Genomic DNA, 23,794 nt, shown 5'->3' with positions numbered 1-23,794 from the left:
CAGCTGATGGGGTGGAAGGCGAGGACAAGGGGGACTCTGTCCTTGTTACGAATGGGGGGAGGGGGAGCAAGAGCAGAGCTGCGGGATATCGAGGAGACCCGAGTGAGAGCATCATCTATAATGGAAGGGGGAACCCCTGTTCCCTAAATAATGAGGGGGACCTCCAATGACCTGGTACGGAAAACCACATCCGGGGCGCAGATGCGGCAATGAAAGGGGAATTGGGAGTAGGGCATAGGGTCTTTACAGGAAGCTGGGTTGGAAGAAGTGCAGTCTAGATAATGATGGGAGTCAGTGGGATTGTAATAGATGTCAGTCAGTAGTCTGTCTCTTGTGAACCTGTGAGTCTGTCTCCTGTTACCACTTGGTAATGGGTAAAATGGTTAAATAAACTACATATACCTGCAGCAACTGAAAGTTGACAAATACCTTAGTCTTGAGATTTATAGAGTAAATAAACACTATTTTAACATTAGCCAACTAGTCACACATTACACAGCTACTCCTTTATGATGAAAAGTTACATGAAATATTTCAATTAGGAATTTTAAATCTTGTTTAATGTGACAATGTTAAAGATTAATCTCAGGCCAAGAGATCTTCTTGGGAAAAGTAATCGAATGCAATCAAATTTATTTTAAACATCGGACTCTTCCCAAAACTATCTATTAGAAGTTAGAAATAATCTCCAACAAAATTATAATAAACGTCAGAAAATGAGATGACAAGTCTACACGAGTCCTATGTGACCATAGAAACATCGAAAAATAGGTGGAGTAGGCCATTCGCCCCATCGAGCCAGCACCAGCATTCAATAACAGTACCCCGTTCCTGCTTTCTCCCCATATCCCTTGATTCTTTTAGACCCAAGAGCTAAATCTCACCCTCTCTTGAAAACATCCAGTGAATTAGCCCCCACTGCCTTCTGTGGCAGAGAATTCCACAGGTTCACAACTCTCTGGGTGAAGAGGTTTTTCCTCATCTCAGTCCCAAGGGGTTGGACAGGCTAGATGCAGGAAGATTATTCCCAATGTTGGGGAAGTCCAGGACAAGGGGTCACAGCTTAAGGATAAGGGGGAAATCCTTTAAAACCGAGATGAGAAAAACTTTTTTCACACAGAGTGGTGAATCTCTGGAACTCTCTGCCACAGAGGGTAGTTGAGGCCAGTTCATTGGCTATATTTAAGAAGGAGTTAGATGTGGCCCTTGTGGCTAAGGGGATCAGAGGGTATGGAGAGAAGGCAGGTACGGGATACTGAGTTGGATGATCAGCCATGATCATATTGAATGGCAGTGCAGGCTCGAAGGGCCGAATGGCCTACTCCTGCACCTAATTTCTATGTTTCTATGTTTCTAAATGGCCTACCCCTTCGTCTTGAACTGTGACCCCTGGTTCTGGACTCGCCCAACTTTCGTAACATTTATCCTGCATCAAGCCTGTCCAATCCTTTCAGAATTTTATATGTTTCTATAAGACGCCCTATCATCCTTCTAAATTGCAGTGAATACAACCCCCGTCGACCCATTCTTTCATTATATGTCAGTCCCGCCATCCCAGGGATTAACCTTGTGAACTTAAACTGCACTCCCTCAATAGCAATAATGTCCTTGCTCAAATTAGACCAAAATTGCACACAATACTCCAGGTGCAGTCTCACCAGTGCCCTGTACAACTGTAGTAGGACCTCCTTGCTCCTAAACTCAAATCCTCTCAACATTAATTAGCTTTCTGCACTGCCTGCTGCACCTGCATGCTTACTTTCAGTGACTGATGTACAAGCACACCCAGGTTACGTTACACCTCCCCTTTTCCTAATCCGACACCATTCAGATAATCTGCCTCCCTGTTCTTGCCACCAAAGTGGATAACCTCATATTTATCCACATTATACTGCATCTGCCATGCATCTGCCCACTCACCCAACCTATACAAGTCACCCTGCAGCCTCACAGCATCCTCCTCGCAGCTCACACTGCCACCCAGCTTTGTGTCATCCGCAAACTTGGAGATGTTACATTTGCTTTCTGGATAACTTACTGCAGTATTGTGGGTTTTGAGAGAGAGTCACAGAGCAAGTAAATAGGCTCTGCCGTCCAACTCGTCCATACAGACTATAAGAGCATTGGGCCATTCGACCCATCGAGTTTACTCTTCCATTCAATCAATATAGCCTTCAACACTATAATTCCATCTCCTAGAATTAGAAATCAGCAACCCCCCCGGTGAGTATGGGAAAGAGATAACAAACTTAGTAACATGATGTTAGGACAATAAACTCTTCCTCAATGTCAGGAAAACAAAGTAACTAATCATAAACTTCAGGAGGCACGAAGTTGTCCCAATTAGCACCAAAATTGGTGGGGTTCAAATTCCTAGGCGTTAAATGTCTACCAACAATGTCGTAGACCAACCACATTGATGCAACAGCCTTCGAAGGCACACCAATGCCTCAACTTCCTGAGGAGACTTTAGAAATTCGACACGTCTCCCATGACTCTTACAAACATTTACACATGCCCCACAGAAAGCACAGTCCGATTGCATCACAGCTTAGTTTTGAAACAGCTCTGCCCAAGAGTGCAAGTAATTGTAGAGAAAGAAAAAGACAATGTTGGAATAACTCATCAGGTCAGGCTGCAACCTATGAGATCATGGCTAAATGATGTTTTGGGTCAGGATCCTTCCTCAGTCTGAAGATGGATCCTGACCCGATAAATCTACCTATCCATTTTCACCAAAGCTGCTGCCTGACCCACTGAGTTACTCCAGCACTTTGTGTCCTTTTTATAAAAACCAACTTCTGCAATTCATTGTTTCGAGAAATTGCAGTTGTGGGTGTAGCCCAGGCTATCACACAGACATAATCAAAGACTTGTCTCACCCTGGTTATTCCTTTTTCTCCTTGCTCCCCTCTGGCAGAAGGTAGAGATGGCAGAGAAGCTTAAAAGCGACACCCCCAGACTCAGGAACAGCATTTTCCCCTCTGATATCAGGCTTCTAAACAGTCCCTCCATACGCTTCTATCCTATTACAGACATTGGACTTGGTCTCTGGAACTGATGTGCAACAATGCTAAGAACTATATTCTGCACTTGGTATCTTCCCCTTTGCTCTACTTATTATACTTGTGTTTGATTTGATTATATTTATGTATGGTATTATCTGATTTGATCGCATGCAAAACAAAGCTTTTCACCGTACACATGACAATAATCAACCTAAACCTCTTCTACAGATGAGGTAGATGATGGTGGGGTGGCGTTTTTTAACCAGTCTGCTCATTTAACCATTTATGCAGGATAACTGAGAGATTTCATTGTATGGCTTCAAGGCTCACAATATCTCCCTGAAAGATCTCTTCCCCTCGTTAAGGGGTCATCAGCCAGAGATTTCCAGGAGCCAGTGCGAAAACTGTATTTTTTCCAAGAAAGATTATAGCAGATTCTTAATCTTTTCCTCTGATCCACCTGAATGAGCATGCTGAGAGCATGCTGACCGGTTGCATCGTGGCTTGGTTTGGCAACTTGCACGCCCAGGAGCAGAAAAGACAGCAAAAAGTTGTAAACACTGCCCAGTCCAACATCGGCTCTGACCTCCCTACCATCGAGGGGATCTATCGCAGTCGCTGCCTCAAAAAGTCTGCCAGCATCATCATGGATCTACACCATCCTGGCCACTCACTCATCTCCCCGCTGCCTTCAGGTAAAAGGTACAGGAGCCTGAAATCTGCAACATCCAGGTTCAGGAATAGCTGCTTCCCCACAGCCATCAGGCTATGAAACTCAACTCAAACAAAACTCTGAACATTAACAGCCCATTGCACTTTATCTGTTCTGTATTTATTTACACCTGCTATATTCTGTTGCGCTGAAGCAAAGCAAGAATTTCATTGTCCTATCTGGGACACATGATAATAAACCATCTTGAATCTTGAAAACATCACTTCATGACAGAGATCAGAGCATCAGTTTCAGGTGGTTTGTGTCTGGCATGCAGAGGAAGGGGGCAGCTATGCTGGTGAGGGATGGAATTCAGTCCTTTGCGAAGGAAGACATAGGGACTGATGAGGTGGAGTCACTGTGGATTGAGTTGAGGAATTGTAAAGGCAAGAAGACACTAATTGGTGCTATCTACAGACCCCCAAATAGTAGCCCGGATGTAGGGTGTAAGTTGCAGCAGGAGTTAAAACTGGCGTGTAACAAAGGTAATGGGGATGGGGATTTCAATATGCAGGTAGACTGGGAAAATCAGGTTAGTTTAGGACCCCAAGAAAGAGTGTTTGTCGAGTGCCTCCAAGGTGGATTCTCAGAGCAGCTTGCAATGGAGCCGACCAGAGAAAAGGCAATTCTGGATTTAATGTTGTCCAATGAACTAGATTTGATAAGAGAACTCGAGGTAAAGGAACCGCTTGGAGGTAGTGATCATAATATGATCAGTTTTAATCTGCAATTTGAGAAGGAGAAGGTTAAATCGGAAGTGTCAGTGATGCAGTTGAACAAAGGGGACTATGAAGGCATGAGAGAGGAGCTGGCCAAGGTAGACTGGAAAGGGATCCTAGCAGGAATGACGGTGGAACAGCAATGGCAGGAATTTCTGGGAATAATCCGGAAGATGCAGGATCATTTCATTCCAAAAAGGAAGAAAGATTCTAAGGGGAGTAGGAGGCAACCGTGGCTGACAAGGGAAGTTAGGGATAGAATAAAACTAAAAGAAAAGATGTTTAACACAGCAAAGAGTAGCCGGAAGACAGAGGATTGGGAAACTTTCATAGGACAACAGAAGGAAATAAAACGGGAAATACGGGCTGAAAAAATAAAGTATATGGGGAAGCTGACCAGGAATATAAAGAAGGACAGTAAAAGCTTCTTTAGATATGTTAAGGGAAAAAGAGTAGCAAAGTCAAATGTGGGTCCCTTGAAGGCAGACACAGATGAAATTATTATGGGGAACAAGGAAATGGCAGAAGAGTTGAACAGGTACTTCGGTTCTGTGGTCACTAAAGAAGACACAAACAATCTCCCAGATGTACTGGAAGGCGAGGATCTAAGAAATAAATTTTCATTAGGCGAGAAATAGTATTGGTAGGCTAATGGGACTGAAGGATGATAAATTCCTGGGCCATTTGGTCTGCATCCCAGGGTCCTCAAGGAGGTGGCTCTAGAAATAGTGGATGCATTAGTGATCATTTTTCAATAGATTCAGGATCAGTTCCTGTGGATTGGAGGATAGCTAATGTTATCCCACTTTTCAAGAAATGAGCGAGAGAAAATGGGGAATTGCAGACCTGTTAGCCTACTTCGGTGGTGGGAAAGACGCTGTATTTAATTATTAAAGAGGTAATAATGGGACATTTGGATAGCAGTAAAAGGATTAGTACGTCAACATGGATTTACGAAAGGGAAATTATGCTTGACTAATCTTCTGGAATTTTTTGAGCATGTGACAAGTAAAATGGATGAAGGGGAGCCAGTGCATGTAGTGTATCAAGACTTTCAGAGAGCCTTTGATAAGGTCCCACATGGGAGACTTGTGACTAAAATTAGAGCACAAGGTATAGGGGGGTAGGGTGTTGACATGGATAGAAAATTGGATGGCAGACAGGAAGCAAAGAGTAGGAGTGAACGGGTCCTTTTCAGAATGGCAGGCAGTGGCGAATGTAGTGCCGCAAGGCTCGGTGTTGGGGCCGTAACTGTTCACCATATATATTAATGATTTGGAAGAGGGAATTAGGAGCAACACTAGCAAGTTTGCAGATGACACAAAGCTGGGTGGCAGTGTGAACTGTGAAGAGGATGTTAGGAGGTTGCAGGGTGACCTGGACAGGTTGAGTAAGTGGGCAGATGCGTGGCAGATGCAGTATAATATAGATAAATGTGAGGTTATCCACTTTGGTGACAAAACCAAGGGGGCAGATTATTATCTCAATGGGGTTAGGAGGTGCAGCGAGACCTGGGTGTCCTTGTACACCAGTGACTGAAAGTTGGCATGCAAGTACAGCAGGCAGTGAAGAAAGCTAATGGAATGTTGGCCTTCATGATAAGAGGATTTCAGTATAGGAGTAAAGAGGTTCTTCTGCAGTTGTATAGGGCTCTGGTGAGATCACACCTGGAGTATTGTGTACAGTTTTGGTCCTAATTTGAGGAAGGACATCCTTGTGATTGAGGCAGTGCAGCGTAGGTTCACGAGATTGATCCCTGGGATGGCGGAACTGTCATATGAGGAAAGATTGAAAAGACTAGGCTTGTATTCACTGGAGTTTAGAAGGATGAGGGGATATCTTATAGAAACATAAAATTATAAAAGGACTGGACAAGCTAGATGCAGGAAAATTTTCCCAATGTTGGGCGAGTCCAGAACCAGGGGCTATAGTCTTAGAATAAAGGGGTGGCCATTTAAGACTGAGGTGAGCAGAATCTTTTTCACCCACAGAGTTGTGAATTTGTGGAATTCCCTGCCACAGAGGGCAGAGGAGGACAAATCACTGGATGGATTTAATTGAGAGTATTAGCCCTGTCCCACGGTACAAGTTCATTCCAAGAGCCCTACCGAGTTTTTAAAAAATCAAACTCGTGGTAAGTTCGGAGAATGAACATAGTGGGTACGTCGGAGCTCGGGGACGTCTCTTAGCGGCTCGTAACGCCAACGGCAGGTACTCGGGGTGACTCGCTAACGGCAGGTAAGCACGGGAAGACTCGTGAAGATTTTTCAACATGTTGAAAAATGTCCACGAGAGCCCCGAGTACCAAAGACTGGCCATTACCGTAAATCTCCGAGTTCGAATCAGGGCAAACTTGGGAGAGCTCTTGGAATCAACTTGTACCGTGGGACAGGGCTTTTAGATAGAGCTCTAAGGGCTAGTGGAATAAAGAGATATGGGGAGAAGGCAGGCACGGCTTATTGATTGGGGATGATCAGCCATGATCACAATGAATGGTGGTGCTGGCTCGAAGGGCCGAATGGCCTCCTGCACCTATTTTCTATGTTTCTAAACACAGTTGCCTGCTCAGTTATGAGGAGAAGGCAGGGAATTTTTTGAGGAGGAAAGATAGACCAGCTACGATTGAATGGTGGAGTAGACTTGATGGATCAAATGGCCTAATTCTGCTCCTATATCTAATGAACATAAACTCCAGCAAGTACAGGCACAGAGCCGTTAAATGCTCATCATACGTTAACTCAATCATGCCCAGGATCCTGCACTAGCACTTCCAAGTTCCTTTGCACTTCTGATTTCTGAATCCTCTCCCCATTTATCAAATTGTCTGTGCCTTTACTCCTCCTACCAAAGTGCATAACCGCACACTTTGCTAGGCTGTATTAGATCGGCCTCTTCTTTGCCCACTCTCCCAAACAGTCCAAATCCTTCTTTTGTGTAGGCTTGCAGCTTCCTCTGCACTATCATCCACATTGGCCACAAAACCATCAATTCCATCATCCAAATCATTGAAATACAATGTGAAGAGTAGCGGCCCCAACATCGACTCCTGCGGAACATCAGTGGTTGCCAATCAGAAAAAAATTCCCTTTTTTCCCAATGGCCAAAGAGTTGCTGCCAAACATAGTGGAGATTCCATCTCTCCATTTCCATTTTGCTGCTTATCTTCAGTACACAACTCCAAGGAAAAAAATGTATATTTTACATTATCCTTCGACCTCTCACCCCTCCACCCCCCCCACCTGCCCACTCCACCTCCCCACAGGACAATTCTTTAACCAGTTGATTTGTAAAATTAGAAATAAAATGTCTTTTATTGTCATTCAAACAAACAAAAATTTGAACAAAATTTTGTTCCCTGCAGTCATAACAGCAATAAAAAAACCTCACAATTAACACACACAAACATCCATCACATTGAATCTCCAAACACCTCCTCACTGTGATGGAAGGCAAAAGTTTTATCTCTTCGCTGTTCTACTCCCGCAGTCAGGCAGTCAAACTGTTGCGTCGAGGCGATCGAGGCTCTTGATGTTAAAGCCCCCGGCGGGCGAAGGTAAGTCCCGCGGCCGATTAAGCCGCACCAGGCCAATTCAAACCCAGGGATTCGGGGTGGGTGAAGTTGGCGTCGCGGGAGCTCCCGAAAATCGGTCTCCTACCAGGGACCCGCGAGCTCCTGATGTTAACGTCCACGGGGCCTGCGGCCGAAGCCTGCAGAGCTCCGAAGTCGAGTCTCAGCCACAGCGCCACCACAGCCTCCGAAGTCAGCCAGCTCCGTGATGGTAAGTCCACAGGCTCTGCGACCGGAGCCATCAGATCGATTCCAGTTGGAGGCTACCAACTCCACAATGTTAGGCCCCAGCGAAATGGAGACACAAGGAAAAGGTTGCGTCCCTGATCAAGGAAAAGATTTTTAAAGTTTCCCCCCCCACATAAACACGATTAAAAATAAACCAAAAACATACTCCTAACAAGACAAAAAAAGACGAAAAGAAAAAAGACAAACGGCACCGCCACTTCTGAAAGTTGTTTAAAATATGCATATTCCATTGTGATTTTTTTTTAAATCTTCATAAGAAATGGATCCATCCATGATTTGGACTTAGAGACTACTAACATTGCCAAACAACTAGTGAAAAAGTGAGAGAAAATAACTATCAGTGTGTGATGTAGAGAGAGACAAAGTACGTGCAATATGGGTGCCCAAAAATTAATGTGTGTTGGTCTTCATTGTGGACATAATTAATACAGCAGAGGGGACTACAGGATTTACAGAAAGTAAAGAACTCAAAATTATTAATATCATTAAAGAAAAGGAATAGGAAATTGAGATATGCGTAGCAAAACTTCCAGAAAGGAATAGCCTGCTCTCCAAGGTATTGAGAAAGGTGGCTGCAGAGATCATATATTTATTAGTAAATTTCCAAAATTCCTTGAATTTCCAGCAGATTGGAAGGTTGCAACTGTAGCGCTGTTATTTAAGAAAGAAAGATAAAATTTTGTAATACATCGTTAAGTATGTAGGAACAGGATAAATTTAAAAAAAAAAAAATCATAATAGGATCTGGCAGCATCAACATAATTTTACAACGGAAATATTCCGTTTGGTAGGTTGTTTTTGAGATGCAAGGTTAGATGTGGGGAACCAATCGAACATGTATCAGGATTTTCAAAAAGCAAAGTCGTAGAGACACTCATAGAACATGGAAACAGGCCCTTCGGCCCAACTTTCCCACGCTGGCCATCATGTCCCAGCTACTCTAGTCCCACCTGCCCACTTTCAGTCCATATCCCCAAAACGTGTCCTATCCATCTACCTTTCTAACCTTTTCTTAAACATTGGGATAGTTCCTGCCGCAACTAACTCCTCTGGCAGCTTGTTCCATACACCCACTACACCTTTGTGTAAAAAGGTTACCCCTCAGATTCCTATTAAATCTTTCTAGAAACAAGTGAGAGGAATAGATGGAGGGGAGAAATGGGCAGGCTAAGATTTTATTCCTTGGAGGGCAAGAGGGGATTTGGTATGTCGACAAATACTCTCTAAAACATCTACAGGTATACGGAAGTGAGTATATTGACTGGTTGCATCATGGCCTGGTTCGGCAACTCGAACATTAGGAATGAAGGAGATAGTAAAGAGTGGAGGACACTGCCTGGTCCATCGCAGATTCTGACCTCCCCACCATCAAAAGGATCTACTGGAAGCTCTGCCTCAAAAAGGCAGCCAGTGCCATTAAGGACCCAAACCACCCTACCATGCTCTTATTTCACTCCTGCCATTGGGAAGGAGATATAGGAGTCTGAAAACTGTGATGTCAAGGATCAGGAACAGCTTCTTCCCAACTACCATCAAGCTATTGAGATAACTAAACTTCGAACTGTCATTATTACATTTCGGTAGATATGAAAGGGAAACACTCTTGACTCTTGGCTGAGAGGTAATCTTATAGAGGTATACAAGATCATGAGGGGAATAGATAGTCAATGCATAGAATTGTTACCAATAGAAGAGGAATTAAGAACCAGAGGACAGTAGTTTGAGGCGAGAGGGAAAATATTTAATAGGAACCTAAGGGGCAACTTTTTCACACAGGAGGTGATGGGTGTATGGAACAAGCTGCCAGAGGAAGTAATTGGGGCAGGTAATATAAAAACATGTAAAATACATTTGGACAAGTACATGGACAAGAATGTTTAGCAGACATAGGCAAATGCGAGCAGGTGGGACTAGCGTAGGGCATCTTGGTTAGCATCGTCAAAGGACCTGTTTATGATTGATTCCTTGGAAAAGGGTTTTCCCCATGGGATGCGTCTGAGCAAAACCAACTTCATTACAGGAATCTAGATAAAGAAAATTCATATGAGGAGTCCAAGTTCTCAAGAGTCGAGAACTAGGCAGCAGTGTTTCAGGATGAGCAAACAGCCAAGCGGACCACAGCGCCATTTCCTATATGAAGGATTGTAAATCAGTTGATTATAATCAAGGTGAGGGTATGGAAGGCAGTAAAGGAACAAATGGCAGAGGCCATTCATCTAAAGGCCAAATATCTAAAGATTCAGGTGGTGGAGCCCAAAACTCCACATGAAGAGCATATAGATTGAATCAACATCATTAAACTCTCATAGCAAATCAAACAGGAAGTCATGCATCCCAACAGAAGCTAAACACTGTCACTGGCATCTACATCCTTTGCATTACATCACAAGAATTTTCAATTGGTTTCCCAAGATTAAGATAAGTTGCCTTCTGTAACACAGCAACTGATTACTAATGGTATTAATTCAAAACCATGCTCATTTTCTTATATGTATATAGCCATCAGAAGATTAAATACCATTTATTCATCAGATCTTCAATAAACTTAGCACTAAACAGATAGTAGACATAAGGAAGCATTGTCAAATATTAAAAGAACATGTAAAAGTCCAAATCCTATTGTGGGATCACAGTGAAAATCTAACAATGTGAACAAAAATGCATCTTTCTCTTAGCTGATGCATCATTTTTTAAGTTTATACTGTACATAGGGAACATTGACAATTATGCTCAATTTATAATACTAATTGTACCCCTTACCTGAAAACCTGTGCATGACAATAAACTAGACTTGACTAACTTAAGGTACAAGTATAAAGTTTAAATATGAAACAATTACAACATAAAATGTTCCATTCAGCCAATCCAACAACACATAAAAGTTTAACTTCTAATACAACTTATAAACACATACTACAGAAAAATCTGCCATTAATACCCATTCCAATAAGGAACCATTAACCATGGTTCACTCAGATGGTTGATAAAAACCCAACATACACCATTGTTCCGTGTTCAATTATTATTAGGAATTACTGCATAATATAGTTAAACATCACTATTATACACATCAGAGAAACTTCAAAAGATTAACAGCAAGACATTCAATCAAAAGATGAACACCATAATAATGCAAATCCATTGCTAGGATGTTTGAAAGAGTGATATTCAAATTAATGTTGTTAAACCCTTCCAAAGAATTCAACTTGTAAACGCATGTTCACATTTGATTAAAAAAAGGTGCAAGGAAGGTAACACATTGTTCCTTGTGTTCATAGACCTCATCAACAGTACAACATAGATACTCAGATGACAACCTCAACTAAAAAACCAATTTCACCCTTGTAGATGATCAAGGAGGTACTATTGCGGTTATAGCTTAAAATTAATTACCCAATAAAGAACCTTAAATTTTAACATCCACATACATTCTGGGTTGTGAAATTGAATTATCGAAATTAGGCAAACATACAATTATAGGGCATAACTCAATAACTTAATACCAAAGATAATTCAAGGATTATTGTATAGGCTACAAATAAAACCCAAACAGTTATGAATTGGCCACTGAATATAATTTGTCCACACATGAACTACATAAACGTCTAGAACAGTTTGGCACCATATTTGATGGACTTCCAAGGACTATGATCACATATCAAATCGCACAATTATATTTTCAGGATTTTTCATGAACATCAAAAAATGCAGAGGAAAGGGGAAGGGTTAGATATCGACGCTTGGGAGGATAAAACAAACCCATGCCGTCAATATTAGACGTGAGCTTTCCCTGGATCCAACTCGAAATTCATTAATCATGGCCAATAACTATCATTACATCCCTACACCCGGTAAAATAATCAATTTTACAACAACCAGTCTTAAGAACTTCTCGGTGCCCTCTCAAAGTACAATTTGACTAATCCAACGAAGTGGTTCCGAATCAGAAATCCCCCAGCCCAAGGCAAGGTGCGATGCCGTCCCTTATGGGAACCTGTTTGGCTTGTTAAGGGAGGAAAAGGTCGCCACCTAGAAGCCGGAGAGCCAGGGTGAGTTGTGGCCGGAGTTGTGGGGGAAAGAGAGATGAGTAAATAGTTAGCGCGTCCCCGGTACACACTCCCCGACACGCCGCACCAGGCCAACCGCACCATTACACACCAAAAACTCCAGCTTCTCCACCACCACCACCTTGGAAGATGATCTCCAACAACTCCTGGACAACCACACTCCCCTCAGATCCCTCCTCATGCCGGCTTAAAGGCGGATCGTCTTCTTTAAATGAGGGAAGGAGGGAAGGATGGAAGGAAAAAAACAAGAGAGGGTGGGAGCGAAGAGGGATGGAGGGAGCGAACAGGTAGGATGGGAGAGAAGAGGGAGGGTGGGAGAGAGAAGAGGGAGAAAGAGAGGGGGAGAGAAGAGGGAGGGGGGGAGGGAGAGAAGAGGAGGGGGAGGAGAGAGGAGGGAGGGAGAGAAGAGGGAGGGAGGGAGAGAAGAGGGGAGAGAGGGAGAGAGGGAGGGGAGGGAGGGAGGGAGAGAAGAGGGAGGGAGGGAGGGAGGGAGGGAGGGAGAGAAGAGGAGGGAGGGAGAGAAGAGGGGGGGGGAGAGGAGAGAAAGAGGGAGGGGGAGGGAGAGAGGGAGAGAGGAGGGAGAGGGAGAGAGAGAGGAGGGAGGGTAGAGAGGGAGAGAGAGAGAGACAGAGAGGGGGGGAGAGAGGGAGGGAGGGAGGGAGGGAGGGAGAGGGAGGGAGGGAGGGAGGGAAGGAGAGAGGGAGAGAGGAAGGGAGGGAAGGAAGGAGGGAATGGGAGGAAGGAAGGAGAGAGGAAGGGAGAGAAGGAGAGGCTAAGGTGGTTGAGGACAAGCTGAGGTAGGACTCGAGGATATCAAGGTACCTAATTTATGATCACTATAATATATATATCTATCTATCTTTTTTTCCCTCTAAACTCCATCTCCGTACCTCATACAGCTCCTCGGAAGCCATGATCCCGAAGCTGAGCGTGGGCCAAGTGTGAGGGCAGCACTTTATGCGAGCCCCCTGTTCGCGGCGCTCCGGCCTCCTCTCGCCGACGGACGGACGGACGGACAGACCGGGGGGGTGAGTGCCAGGGCGCACGCCGTACTGCGCAGCATGGGGGGGGGAGGGAGGAGCCCAGCCCCGCTCCATGAGGGAGAGCCGACCGGAAGTGGCTGGGGCGCGCGCGCCCCCGTCCGCGAGAGCGCGCAGCGCGAGGGGGTGAGAGAGAGTGAGCCGCGGGCGGGCGGGAAGGGAGAAACGGTTGGAAGGGATCGAGCTGTCTGGTGCTCACGTCACGTGACGGTGAGAGGTGGGGGGGGGGGTCGGTGACGTTCCCAACGGGCGGCGCTGTCAGGTGTCAAGGGGCAGGGGGTCGGTCGGTCTGGTCTGGTCTGTCGGCCGCAAGGTGCTGTCGCTCCCGCTATCAAGGCTCAAGACGTTGCCCTCATTCATGGCCGCTGGCTTGTTTGCCCTGCTGGGACGGTGGCCGTTCCTCAGAGCGATCCGGTAAGCCTCCCTCTCCCTCTCTCCACCCCACCCCCCCCCTCTCTCCACCCATCCTCCACCCCCCCCCATCTCTCCCCCCCCTCTCTCCACCCCCATCCTCCCCCCCCCATCCCTCTCCCCCCCCACCCCCCCCCCTCTCTCTCTCCCCCCCCCCCATCTCTCCACCCCCCCATCTCTCTCTCCACCCCCATCTCCCCCCCCCCTCTCTCTCTCCACCCCCCCCCCACCTCTCTCCCCCACCCCCCCCCACCCCCTCTCTCCACCCCCCCCCCCCCCCACCCCCATCTCCCCCTCTCCCCCCCCCTCTCTCCACCCCCCCCCTCTCTCCACCCCCCCCCTCTCCATCCTCTCCCCCCCCATCTCTCCACAACCCCCACCCCACCTCTCTCCCCCCCCACCCTCCCCACTCCCCCCCCACCCTCTCCATCCCCCCCCCCCCACCCTCCCTCTCTCTCTCCACCCCCCACCCACCTCTCTACACCCCCCCCCTCTCACCCCAACCCCCCCCCATCTCTCCACCCCCCCCCATCTCTCCACCCCCCCCCTCTCCACCTCCCCACCCCCTCCTCTCCACCCCCCCCCCCTCTCACCACCCCCTCCTCTCTCTCACCACCCCCCTTTCTCACCCCCCCCCTCTCTAACCCCCTTTCTCTCCTAAACACCCACCCTCTCTCTCCAACCCTCCCCCCTCTCTCCACCCCCCCCCCCCCCACCTTCAAGCAAGGTTCCTTGTTTATAAGGTTCAAAAGTCCAGTCGTGGTTCAACAACACTAGGGATGTCTGTCATTTCAGCACCGTTTGGCCTGATCTGCAAACCGCTCAGTGCAGGAAGGAACTGCAGATGCTGGTTTACACTGAAGATCTACATGAAATGCTGGAGTAAACTCATCATGACAGCATCTGTGGGGGGGGGGGGGGGGGGGGGGGAATGGGGACATTTTGGTCCAGATCTTTCTTCAAAACTGAGAATCAAGCGAGAGGAAAACTAGAGATATTCTTCTTCTTCGAGTCCACTCACAAGATTAGTTGTTCAACCAGAGCTGAACACACTTCTCGGCATCAGCACACAACGGTGTCTGTCTTGCGCTTCTTGTGCGTGTGGTGGAAGGCTTTGTGAAAACAGGGCCGCAACATGAACGCTCTTTCCTTGACCCCACTATGAAAAGGGACATAGAACAAGTTAATGAACGATATGCAAAAAGACAGATCTAAGGCAGTAACGGTGATCAAGGATAGGTGGGGCCTACAATGGGGAGGGAGAGGGAATGCAAGAGTTATTTGAAGTTAGAGAATTCCTCCAAGTTCAAGTAACCCTTGCATTCTCTCTCTCTCTCTCTCTCCTTCTCTGTCTCTCTGTCCTTCCCCCACTCTATTCATCGTACTAGTTTTGCTGTCCTCCTGCTGAATTTTGCTGTTTATATTGCTTGTTATCGCCTTCCGCACAGCCTACAATGGATCATAGATAGACTTCAGACTGAAGAAAGATCTCGACCCATTCTCTCCAGAGATGCTGCATGTCCCGCTGAGTTACTCCAGTTTTTTGTGTCTATCTACGGTTTAAATCAGCATCTGCAGTTCCTTCCTACAATGGACCATTGTGGTTAAGAAGGAACTGCAGATGCTGGAGAATCGAAGGTACACAAAAAAGCTGGAGAAACTCAGCGGGTGCAGCAGCATCTATGGAGCGAAGGAAATAGGCAACGTTTCGGGCCGAAACCCTTCTTCAGACTGATCGGGGGCGGGGACAAGAAAGGAAAAAGGAGGAGGAGCCCGAAGGCTGGGGGATGGGAGGAGACAGCAGGGGGACTGAGGAAGGGGAGGAGACAGCAAGGACTAACAAAATTGGGAGAATTCGATGTTCATGCCCCCAGGATGCAGACTCCCCAAACGGAATATGAGGTGCTGTTCCTCCAATTTCCGGTGCTGCTCGCTGTGGCCATGGAGGAGACCCAGGACAGAGAGGTCGGAGACGGAGTGGGAGGGGGAGTTGAAGTGCTGAGCCACCGGGAGGGAGGTCAGCTTGGTTATTGCGGACTGAGCGGAGGTGTTCGGCGAAACGATCGCCCAACCTCCGCTTGGTCTCACCGATATAGATCTGCTGACATCTAGAGCAGCGGACGCAATAGATGAGGTTGGAGGAGATGCAGGTAAACCTCTGTCGCACCTGGAACGATTGCTTTGGTCCTTGAACGGAGTCGAGGGGGGAGGTAAAGGGACAAGTGTTGCATCTCTTGCGGTTGCAAGGGAAAGTGCCCGGGGAGGGGGTGGTATGAGAGGGAAGGGAAGAATTGACAAGGGAGTTATGGAGGGAGCGGTCTTTGCGGAAGGCAGATATGGGGGGAGATGGGAAGATGTGGCGAGTGGTGGGGTCACGTTGGAGGTGGCGAAACTGACGGAGGATTACCTTTTGTATGTGACGGCTGGTGGGGTGAAAGGTGAGGACTAGGGGGACTCTGCCCTTGTTGCGAGTGGGGGGATGGGGAGAGAGAGCAGTGTTGCGGGGTATGGAAGAGACCCTGGTGCGAGCCTCATTTATGGTGGAGGAGGGGAACCCCCGTTCCCTGAATAATGAGAACATTTCAGATGTCCTGGTGTGGAACGCCTCATCCGTGGAGCAGATGCGGCGTAGACGGAGGAATTGGGAGTAGGGGATGGAGTCCTTACAGGAAGCAGGGTGGGAAGAAGTGTAGTCCAGATAGCCATGGGAGTCAGTGGGTTTATAGTGGATGTCGGTCAGAAGTCTATCACCTGCAATGGAGATAGTGAGGTCAAGGAATGGTAGGGAAGTGTCGGAAATGGTCCAGGTGTATTTGAGTGCCGGATGGAAGTTAGTGGTGAAGTGGATGAAGTCAGTCAGGTGGTTTCCACCTTTCTTTGATTATTGTTGCTGGTTTTGTTCTGCATTTTTGCTTATTTTTCATAAATTTTTTCTATGTACCTTTTCACATCTCTTGGTTTCCTCTCCCCTGACTCTCAGTGTGAAGAATGGTCTCGACCCAAAATATCACCTATTCCTTTTCTCCAGAGATGCGGCCTGACCCAGTTATTCCAGCTTTTTGTGTCTATCTTCACAACAAACCACTTTATTTTGGGGACAAAGTCCAAAGAAGGGTCCCAAGAAGAGTCCTGACCTGAAATGTCGCCTGACCACGTTCTCCAGAGATGTTGCCTGACCTGAGTTACTCCAGCACTTTTTTTTTGCTTGCAATTTCCTCTTTCTTGCAACACTTTCTTTGCTGTCCTGGTAGGGGCCCATATGTCATCTTAGGTTTACGTTTTGGTGCACAAGATGTGTGTCTCAATGATTACTGACCGGTGGCACTAATGTCCATGGTGATAAAGTGCTTTGAGAAGTTGGTTATGGCCTACCTCACCAAAAACCTGGATCCATTTTGCCTATCGCCACACTCTGGTAACAGGGAATGCAATCTTGCTGGCTCTCCACTCTGCACTGGACCGCAGTCAATAAAAACACATACGTCAGACTGTTATTCATCGACAACAGCTTGGTATTCAACACCTTCATCCCTCCAAACTAACTAAGAAGCTCACAGAATTGGGCCCCTACGCATCCCTCTGCAACTGGATCATCAACCGTCATCAATAGACCACATTCAGTATGAATTGACAGCAACACTTCCTCCTCAATAACCATCAGCGCAGGAGCACCTCAAGGCTGTGTGCTCAGCCCCCTGCTCTACTAAGTTTATACTCATGACAGTGTAGCCGGATATCATTCCAGCTCCATCTTCAAATTTGCCGACACCAGCGTCGTTGGACGAATTATGGATAGCTACGAGTCAGAGTACAGAAGGTAAATTCATTAACTGACTGAATAGTTCCAGATCAACAACCTTGCTCTCAACATCGGTAAAATCAAAGAAATGCTTGTTGATACACACAAAATCCTGGAGTAACTCAACTTTGGAAGATGAAAGCCGGGGATCGACAAACCTGTCCTCATAGTTGGCATGATGGTGGCAAAAGTCAAAAGCTTCACAATCCTAGGTGAGCATATATCTGTTCTCGATCCAGTATTTTAATGCAATCATAAAGAAACTTCTACATGTGCAAACTTGAGAGCATATTGACTGGTTGCATCAAGGCCTGGTTTGGCACCTTAAACGCCCAGAAATGAAGAAGATTGCAAAAAGTGGTGAACACTGCTGGTCCATCACAGGTTCTGACCTCCCCACCATAAAAGAGATCTACAAGAGTCGCTGCCTCAAAAAATCCAGCATCATCAAAGATCCACACCACCCTGGCCACACACGCATTTCATTCCTGCCATTGGGAAGAAGGCGTAGGATCTGAAAACTTGTCTAGGTTCAGGAATAGCTTCTTCCCTATAGCCATTTGGCTATTAAACGCTACAACCTCCAAATAAGCTCCAAACTACATAGACTTGGGGGCATTTTTTTTTCTGTTGTCAATAAAGCATTCTTGACTCTTGACCATTGCTCTCATGGGAGAGCTGATCCCAGGGATTGACATCAATTCCTTTTTGGACAGTCCCCTCTGATCATTTCCACCATGGCTTTGATGGTTCTGAGTTGGACAATGAAACATATAGAATAGTTAAAGGCTTGGATAGAGTTGATATGGAGAGGATGTTTCCACTCGTGGAAGGGTCTAGGTCATAACCTCAGAATTAAAGGACGTTTTTTTCGGAAGGAGATGAGGAGAAATGTCTTTAGTCAGAGTGTGGTGATTGTGTTGAATTCTTTGTCACAGATAGCTATGGAGGCCAAGTCAGTGAATCTTGTTAGGACAGAGATAGATGGATTCTTGTATAGGAAGGAACTGCAGATGCTGGTTTAAACCTAAGATAGACACAAAAAGCTGGAGTAACTCAGTGGGACAGGTAGTATCTCTGGAGAGAAGGTATGGGTGATGTTTCAGGTTGAGACCCTTCCTTGGACCTTGATTAGTACAGGTACAGGTCAGAGAAGGCAGGAGAATGGGGTTTGGAGGGAGAGATAGATCAGCCATGATTGAATGGCAGAGTACACTTGATGGGCCGAATGGCCTAATTCTACTCCTATCACTTATGACCTTTTGAAACTAATATGGGAACCGCAAATTCTTCTATGGGCGGGTGGCTTACTGATCAAGTAGTTTGAGTTTCCTCTTACGCAGGACCTCTGCTCCTGATGTCCTTGAGGTTCTTAATGGTGACACAATCATTGATACTCCAGATGGTGGTTGTGGGCTTAAAGTTTTCACAATGCAACATCTCGAGATGTTCAAATCAAATCAACCTTTATTGTTATCTTGCAAAGCAACAGTTGTACAGTGCAAAATGAGAAGATGTTTCCCAGGGAATACCCGAGCATCACACATGAAACTTAAAACATATCACACATAATAACAATAAAAACAATCCAGACCCTGATGAAACAGTATAAATAGTTAAAAGCAGGTAAAACAGCAACATTAAAATACAGTAAAACCAATCATTAAAATGTCCAGGGCAGCTGATTTGAGTGGCCAGTGCCAGAGTTATTAAAATGTCAGTGCAAAGCCGCAGAATCAGGTGACTGAGTACAGAGTGACTGTTTAGCAGCCTCACAGCCTGTGGCAGGAAGTTGCATTTCTTCATTGAACCTTTGAGTACACCCTTGATTATTTATTCTGTGTTTGGTTTAAATACTATCCAGAATGTATAGAATACTCTTTTTCCAGCATTGACTCTGCACAAAGACTACATTCTTCAGTTTAGTTTATTGTCATGTGTACTGATACAATTTTCATTGTACCGATGTACAATGAAAAGCTTTTTGTTGCTGCTATCCAGTCAGTGGAAAGATATGCATGATTACAATCGAGCCATCCACAGTGTATAGATACAAGATAAAGGGAATAATGTTTAGTGCAAGATGAATTCCAGTAAAGTCCGATTAAAGATAGTCTGGGTGTCTTCAATGAGGTAGACAGTAGCTCTCTTCTTGTTGTTGGTGGTAGGGTGGTTCAGTTGCCTGATAACAGCTGGGAAGAAACTGTCACTGAATCTGGAGGTGTGCATTTTCACACTTCTGAGATGAGGAGTGACTGGGGTGAGATTGGTCCTTGATTATTTTGCAGGCCTGGCCGAAGCAATGTGAAGTGTAGATTAAGTCAATGGAAGGGAGGTTGGTTTGTGTGATGGTCTGGGCTGTGTCCACAATTCTCTGCAATTTCTTGTGGTTTTGGATGGAGCTGTTCCCAAGCTGTGATGCGTCCGATAAAATGCTTTCTACGGCGCATCTGCAGAACATCTTCAAGAGTTCTATCACTGTTCTTCAATATGCTAATAACTGTGCTTTTTCAAAGGTTTCAAAGGTCTTTTATTGTCACATGTACCACTTAATAGACAATAGTCAATAGGTGCAGGAGTAGGCCATTCGGCCCTTCGTGCCAGTGCCGCCATTCAATGTGATCATGGCTGATCATCCCCAATCAGTATCCCGTTCCTGCCTTCTCCCCATATCCCCTGACTCCACTATCTTTAAGAGCCCTATCTAGCTCTCTTGAAAGTATCCAAAGAACTGGCCTACGCCGCCCTCTGAGGCAGAAAATTCCACAGACTCGCAACTCTCTGTGAAAAAAGTGTTTCCTCGTCTCCTTTCTAAATGGCTTACCCCTTATTCTTAAACTGTGGCCCCTGGTTCTGGACTCCCCCCAACATCAGGAACATGTTTCCTGCCTTGAGCGTGTCCAAACCCTTAATAATCTTATACGTTTCAATAAGATCCCATCTCATCCTTCTAAACTCCAGGTATACAAGCCCAGCCGCTCACAAATCTATGTCTTTTAACACCATTATCATCCTTTCGATGGGATGATATGATACCAGGGTAATGTACAACACCTCAGTTTGACCGGGAGATCATAATTTGTGGAACAGCACCACACTAATGACAACATCTTTACGGAACCAATGATCCACAGCCACCAGCTTTGTTGGACAGGACATTGTTGTTGCCAGAATATCATCTCTTCAAGCTCTCTTCTCTAACATGCACAAGGTTCAAGACCCTCTGGTGGTCAGAAAAGTTGCTGAAAACATATCGATATCACCTGGGAAAAGCAAGTTATCTGTCATTTCAAACCAAAGTAAAGGCGTTGGTGTGCTGTCTTGGTCATTGCTTCATTATGGCTGGTCCAGGAATAGTTGCTAGTGATATTTACTCCTGAAGCTTTCAACCATCTCCAGGCTTTGGGGAGGGTGCAGAATTAGTTCAACACAATGTGCCTCGATTGGGGTGCATTGGCTATAAGGAGAAATTGGACAAACTTGGATTGTTTTCTCTGGAGCATTAGAGGCTGAGGAGCCACCTGATGGAAGTATCTAAAATTATGAGAGGCACGGGTGCAATATCGGTGTCTCTTTCCCAGGGTGGAAAGGTTAAATACTGCAAGGAAAAGGTTTAAGGTAAAGGTGGGAAGGTTTAAAGATTTACAAGATGGAAGCAAATACGAGAGGTATTTGAAAAACATTTGTACATTCACTTGAACAGGCAGGGATTAGAGGAGTAGGGGCCATATGCAGGCAGATAGGATTAGATTACATTAGATTGCACAGACATCCCTGAAGTTTCTGTATGGCTATACTGTTCTATGTTTGTTTTTGATCTTGGCATCTAGGCTCAACTTCAAAATCTTAACTGACATGAAACTTGATCGTACAATAGACAATAAGTGCAAGAGTGGGCCCTTCAAGCCAGCACCGCCATTCACTGTGATCATGGCTGATCATCCACAATCAGTACCCCATTCCTGCCTTCTCCCCATATCGCTTCATTCTGCTATCTTCAAGAGCTCTATCAAACACTCTCTTGAAAGCATCCAGAGAATTGGCCTTCACTGCAGAGGCAGAGAATTCCACAGATTTACAACTCTCTGCATGGAAAAAGTTTTTCCTCATCACAGTTTTAAATGGCCTACCCCGTATTCTTAAACCATGACCCCTGGTTCTGGACTCCCAACATCGGGAACATGTTTCCTGCCTCTAGCGTGCCCAAATCCTTAATAATCTTATATGTTTCAATAAGATTCCCTCTCATCCTTCTAGATTCCAGAGTATACAAGCCCAGCCGCACCATTCTCTCAGCATATGACAGTCCCGCCATCCCGGGAATTAACCTTGTAAACCTACGCTGCACTGCCTCGATAGCAAGAATGTCCTTCGTCAAATTTGGGGACCAAAACTGCACACAACGCTCCAGGTGTAGTCTCACCAGGCACCGTACAACTGCAGAAGGACCTCTTTGCTCCAAAACTCAACTCTTCTTATGAAGGCCAACATGCCATTAGCTTTCTTCACTGCCTGCATTACCTGCATGCTTATTTTCAGAGGGGCATATATAGACTGGGTGAACGATCCATCGTGTGATGTCACAATGCCCAATGCCCAAAGACTTTCTTGCCATAGAGGGAGTACAGAGAAGGATAACCAGACTGATTCCTGGGATGTCAGGACTTTCATATGAAGAAAGACTGGATAGACTCGGTTTGTACTCGCTAGAATTTGGAAGATTGAGGGGGTATCTTGCAGATGCTGGAAAATCGAAGGTATACAAAAATGCTGGAAAACTCAGTGAGTTTGTTGGGATGGATGACGAGAGAATATATGTCCCAAAGTATAATTTTATTTAAAGAAATGATATGTAAACTTGGGCATAAATCATTAAAGATGCATGGCAGATGAAGTTAATTAATCAAGCCTTATTTAATAAGTACGGAGATAGGCAATTGAACTTGAGTAGTTTGCTATACATTTACAAAATGTATTTGGTCTCGAGCACGGTGATTTCCTGAATTCTGAGGACCACTTTTAATTGAGGATGTGAAAGCCCATTAAAATGGCACTGACCTTGAGTACAGGCCTTCCAGATTTACAAGATTTGTTCCAGGAACGAAGGACCACAAATGCAAGAAGAGTCTGGATAAGTGATTGCTCCAGAGAAGAACTAGAAAATGCCAAATGGAGATATTGCAAAGTTTAGAGCAAGTAAAGAGTGAAGAGGTCTCCTTTGTTTATGGACAACCTGATCTGCAGAAATCTGACTTTACTCAAATTTGTCCCATGCATTTTCAGGCTAGTAATAATAATAACATTTTTCATTATGATTCAATACAATACTCAATTAAAATTGATTTTTACCTCAAATTTTATGTTAATATGATTTTTACAACGATTTGGATTTCAATATTTCATTAGTTTACTGGCAGAAAAAAATGAAACGTAGTGGTGTGTTAACTCAGCAGGTCAGTAAGCATCTCTAGAGAACATGCATTGGTGATCTTCTGGGTTGGAACTCTTCTTCCTCCAGCACTTTGTCTTTTTCATAAGTTCTACGTGCAGAATTAGGCCATTCGGCCTATTATGTCTAATCTGCCATCAACTACATTCTCCTGCCTTCGCTCAATAACCCCTGACACCCTTACTAATCAAGAATCTGTCCATTTTATCTATTGACTTGGCCACCGCAGCCTAGAAAGGAGATGAGAAGGAATTTCTTTAGTCACACGGTGGTGAATCTGTGGAATTCCCCTTCTCCCAATTTGACACCATTTAGATAATAATCTGCCTTCCTGTTTTGCTACCAAAGTGGATATCCTCAGATTTATCCACATTAAACTGCATCTGCCCACTCACCCAACCTGTCACCTTGCATTCTCCTAGCATCCTCCTCACAGTTCACACTGCCACCCAACTTTGTGTCATCTGCAAATTTGCTAATGTTGCTTTGAATCCCTTCATCTAAATCATTGATGTATATTGTAAATAGCTGCGATCCCAGCACCGAGCCTTGCGGTACCCCACTAGTCACTACCTGCCATTCTGAAAGGGATCCGTTAATCCCTACTAGAGATTAACGGATCCCTAGTAGGGATAGAATTTCGTTTCCTGTAGGCCAAACAAAATTCTATCCATGTCAGCACTCTAACCCCAATACCATGTGCCCTAATTTTGCCCACTAATCTCCTATGTGGGACCTTATTAAATGCTTTCTGAAAGTCCAGGTACACTAC

At 45.4% G+C, this 23,794-nt stretch overlaps 2 protein-coding genes across 3 annotated transcripts in view; one reads left to right on the top strand and one right to left on the bottom strand.

Moving 5' to 3' along the window:
* Positions 1-13,420, bottom strand: part of cdyl (chromodomain protein, Y-like) — a 224,588-nt gene extending 211,168 nt beyond the window's left edge. The window contains exon 1 of the mRNA XM_055653721.1: positions 13,214-13,420. Within this exon, the coding sequence (XP_055509696.1) occupies positions 13,214-13,420 (207 nt within the window). The remainder of the gene's footprint in view (positions 1-13,213) is intronic.
* Positions 13,398-23,794, top strand: part of eci2 (enoyl-CoA delta isomerase 2) — an 80,246-nt gene continuing 69,849 nt past the window's right edge. The window contains exon 1 of one of the 2 annotated variants that reach the window (XM_055653744.1): positions 13,398-13,489. In XM_055653744.1, coding sequence (XP_055509719.1) covers positions 13,419-13,489 — 71 coding nt within the window. In that variant the 5' untranslated portion in view covers positions 13,398-13,418. Of the gene's footprint in view, positions 13,490-13,619; positions 13,778-23,794 lie in introns of those variants that run through there. The other variant, XM_055653752.1, reaches the window with a different exon arrangement.

The sequence above is a fragment of the Leucoraja erinacea genome, chromosome 2 (genome assembly GCF_028641065.1).
Source record: "Leucoraja erinacea ecotype New England chromosome 2, Leri_hhj_1, whole genome shotgun sequence".
Taxonomy (NCBI): Eukaryota; Metazoa; Chordata; class Chondrichthyes; order Rajiformes; family Rajidae; genus Leucoraja; species Leucoraja erinaceus.
The sequence above is the reverse complement of the archived record's forward strand: the minus strand, read 5'-3'. Positions and strand labels throughout refer to the sequence as shown.